Consider the following 2,989-nt stretch of genomic DNA (forward strand, 5'->3'; position numbering starts at 1 on the left):
AAAAAAAAAAGGTGGGCTTTCTGGATTTATGTCTCACAATCTATTGATGCTTGAGAGTGCATCTCTTCAAAGCTTGTTTCTTTATCTCTTGGGTATTTTAAAGATCCAGTTTTTAATGCATTGTTTAGGAGTCTTTTTGTGCAAGCTGCATGGACTCAAAGATCACGTGGCAAAGAGCGAAAAGAGGCCCAACAGAAGTCATAGAAGCAAAGAACAGACATGTACATGAGGCCTTTCTTGCCCAATGTCTTCTTATCCAGGAAGTTCATCCACGCCAAAGTGAACAAGCAAAGTCATGTCCGTTGCCACCACAAACGCAAGAGATATATCAGGACAAACATACCGTCTCCTGCGTACAGATTGATCGGTAAGCTCATAGCTGAGCGTTCGATGGAAGCAGACGTGTATGCTGCTGTGTCTTGTGAGCCAAGAAAGGGTGAAAGAATTGAAGGGAACCTAGGGATTGTTATCGATACCATTAAGGAACATGGCATTGTTTTTTGTTCCTTGATTCTCTCTTACAATACATTTTGTGTTACCAAAAAAAGGTCTGTGTTTTGTTTCCTTGCCTGTGCAGCTGAGGAGAAACACAACCTCTGTGGAAGATAATTGTTCAAGAACACTTATATTTTTTTTCTTGTCACAAGACCACACAATCAAATTATTATGCAATAATAACTTTCTTATTTATAACTTATAAGTCGATCACATTACTTTTTTTGCATACAATTTAATGGGCACAAGCTTGTTCAATAGCTGATACATGTTGCTTCACATCGACTCCCATATTGCAAATATTTGCAAGTGCTCCTGCATACTTCATACCGTATTCCATCTTTGCTCCACACTGATTCTTGAAACTCTTAACCTGCCATGTTTTATTCGATATATACTTGGTTTAATGGTTGTTACGTGTAATATAAGTAACAAGATTTGAGTTGTGTTTGTTACCAGAGTCTTGAAGCAGTCCCAATCATCTACAAGAGGTTGTCCTGTTGTTCTTGTGGAAGTCAAGAGATCTAGCACATTGGTTTGGTTAAGTGAAAGCCTCAGAATCTCTATAATGTTCTGATCGATTTGTTTCCTATGATTCATTTCGTCAATCAGATTCTTCTGAGCTTCTTGTCTTTCAGGTGACCCCACAGGAGCGTTTTGAATCTGAGACATAAACAAGTAAGACATCAAACAAACAAAAAAAGACACATCATTAGTTTATTTTGCAATCTTGATTAATGATCAGGACTTCACCTTCTTCCGGAGATATAACAGAGGTATCTCACGTGTATTGACCAAGCTTAGGTTAGAGATTTGTGAGGCAGTCAATGCAGCTAGACTGAAGTTTTTGTTTTCAGGATTTGTTCCAATGTAAGAGGCGAGATAGTCTTTAAGAAGCTCCTCTGATCCAAAACGGCAGACATGAGAAGATCTTGTTCTTCTCTTTACAACTTGGTATTGCTGCTTCAAAGTCTCTTTTCTCATGTCATGAAGTTCGCTGCCCCCAAAATCAAAAACAGAGAAACATTTAGGGCAAGAGTGATTCTTTATGTCTTGAAGAACAATCAAATCATAAAGATTTTGATTCTTAAAATTTTACCTGTCCTCAAGCCAAGAGACACTAAATTCGTCGCCGAGACAAAGACCATTATACTCAGGAGGAGAAGGAGGATATGTATAACCACAGTAGATGCCATAGCTGCTCTCTTCTGCACTAGAAGCGGTCACTGCGTATATATTGAGATTTGTCTTTAACAGCCCTTCAAACATGCTTCCAGATTCACAAGCTTCAATATATATCACCTAACATAACACACTTCAACAATTCAAGAACAGAACTGTATATAGAAAAATACTAGAAAGATGATAATGAAATGACTTGAGTTATTAATGCATACCATCTTCTTGTATCTTTTTAGCAAGTGCATCCTCTCCAAGACTTTGATGAAATCTTCTGCATAGAGTGCTTCACCAGTGGGCATCGCTGAGAATAATAACATCAAGAAACCATGGATTAGTATATCACAAGAAACATCTTTATCATAGATATGAAATGATGATAAAATACGTACATATAAACCCTGTAGCTCCATGGTCAGCATAGTAGATGAATATATTGTCATTCGGACCACTTTTCACAACTTTTCCACTTCCTCCTGTGACGCCACTCTCGTTTCCAAGTATCACATTTAAAAAGTTCTCTACATTCACAGCTTCTCCCGTGTAGTCCTGCTCAACCAAAAACATCAACAACATCTAAGAATGTGGCTTCATTTATAAGCATATACAAATGCACAAAAGAACTTATAAGAACCTTAGGAACTCCTTGATAAACATCCTCTCCCCCGGGTCTGTTAATGATTACTCCACGCTTGGGATTCTTAGGATTTAAGGCAATATCGTCAAACATAAACACTATTATGTTTTCATTTTTTAGACCTCCTTTACGCAGTATTTGATACGCATGGCATATGTCAGCCTGTTAAATCAAAACAACAGTAGATAATTAGTTCATAGAAATCTCCTAGCTAAGACCACTTCTTATCTTATTATGTTAACGACTTTTTATAAAAGAAAAAAAAAATGCAAAACCTGATGCCTATAGTTTTCATATTCTTTAGAACCAGCCACTAGAACCGCCCATCGTTGTCCTTCTGCACCATCGTCACTAGATTCAGTATCATGTTCGGTTTTGCGAGATTGTGCTGAGATAAGAAGCAAAGCATAAAGAAAAAGAAAAATTTGGAAGTGGCCAAGAAAAGACATTGTCAGAACTGTGTTTTTCTCTCTGTAAATGTTCTTGAATGCCGTATATCTCGTTTATATAGACGATTCCATTGGTCAAAACACTTGTTTGCGTATTAGAGTTTGAGTATGTGAACGCAAAAAGTAACGCATGACGTTGACACGTACGCTTAAGCACTTAGCATGATACTGAAATAATTGCCTTGAAATGTTAATAATTTGCTTTTGTTTGCTAGCTTGTTTTTTTTTT

At 37.2% G+C, this 2,989-nt stretch overlaps 1 protein-coding gene across 1 annotated transcript; it reads right to left on the reverse strand.

The window, feature by feature from the left end:
• Positions 1–611: 611 nt before the first annotated feature.
• LOC106321575 (vacuolar-processing enzyme delta-isozyme-like) lies at positions 612–2,783 on the reverse strand. Its single transcript, XM_013759826.1, has 8 exons — positions 2,587–2,783; positions 2,309–2,473; positions 2,067–2,223; positions 1,893–1,978; positions 1,595–1,797; positions 1,249–1,492; positions 952–1,158; positions 612–868 (listed from the first exon to the last, which is right to left on the reverse strand). Exons 1-8 carry the CDS (start codon positions 2,758–2,760, stop codon positions 731–733), a joined length of 1,374 nt encoding a protein of 457 aa, XP_013615280.1. The 5' UTR covers positions 2,761–2,783; the 3' UTR covers positions 612–730.
• Positions 2,784–2,989: the final 206 nt, after the last annotated feature.

Source organism: Brassica oleracea, unplaced genomic scaffold, assembly GCF_000695525.1.
Source record: "Brassica oleracea var. oleracea cultivar TO1000 unplaced genomic scaffold, BOL UnpScaffold02041, whole genome shotgun sequence".
Taxonomy (NCBI): domain Eukaryota; kingdom Viridiplantae; phylum Streptophyta; class Magnoliopsida; order Brassicales; family Brassicaceae; genus Brassica; species Brassica oleracea.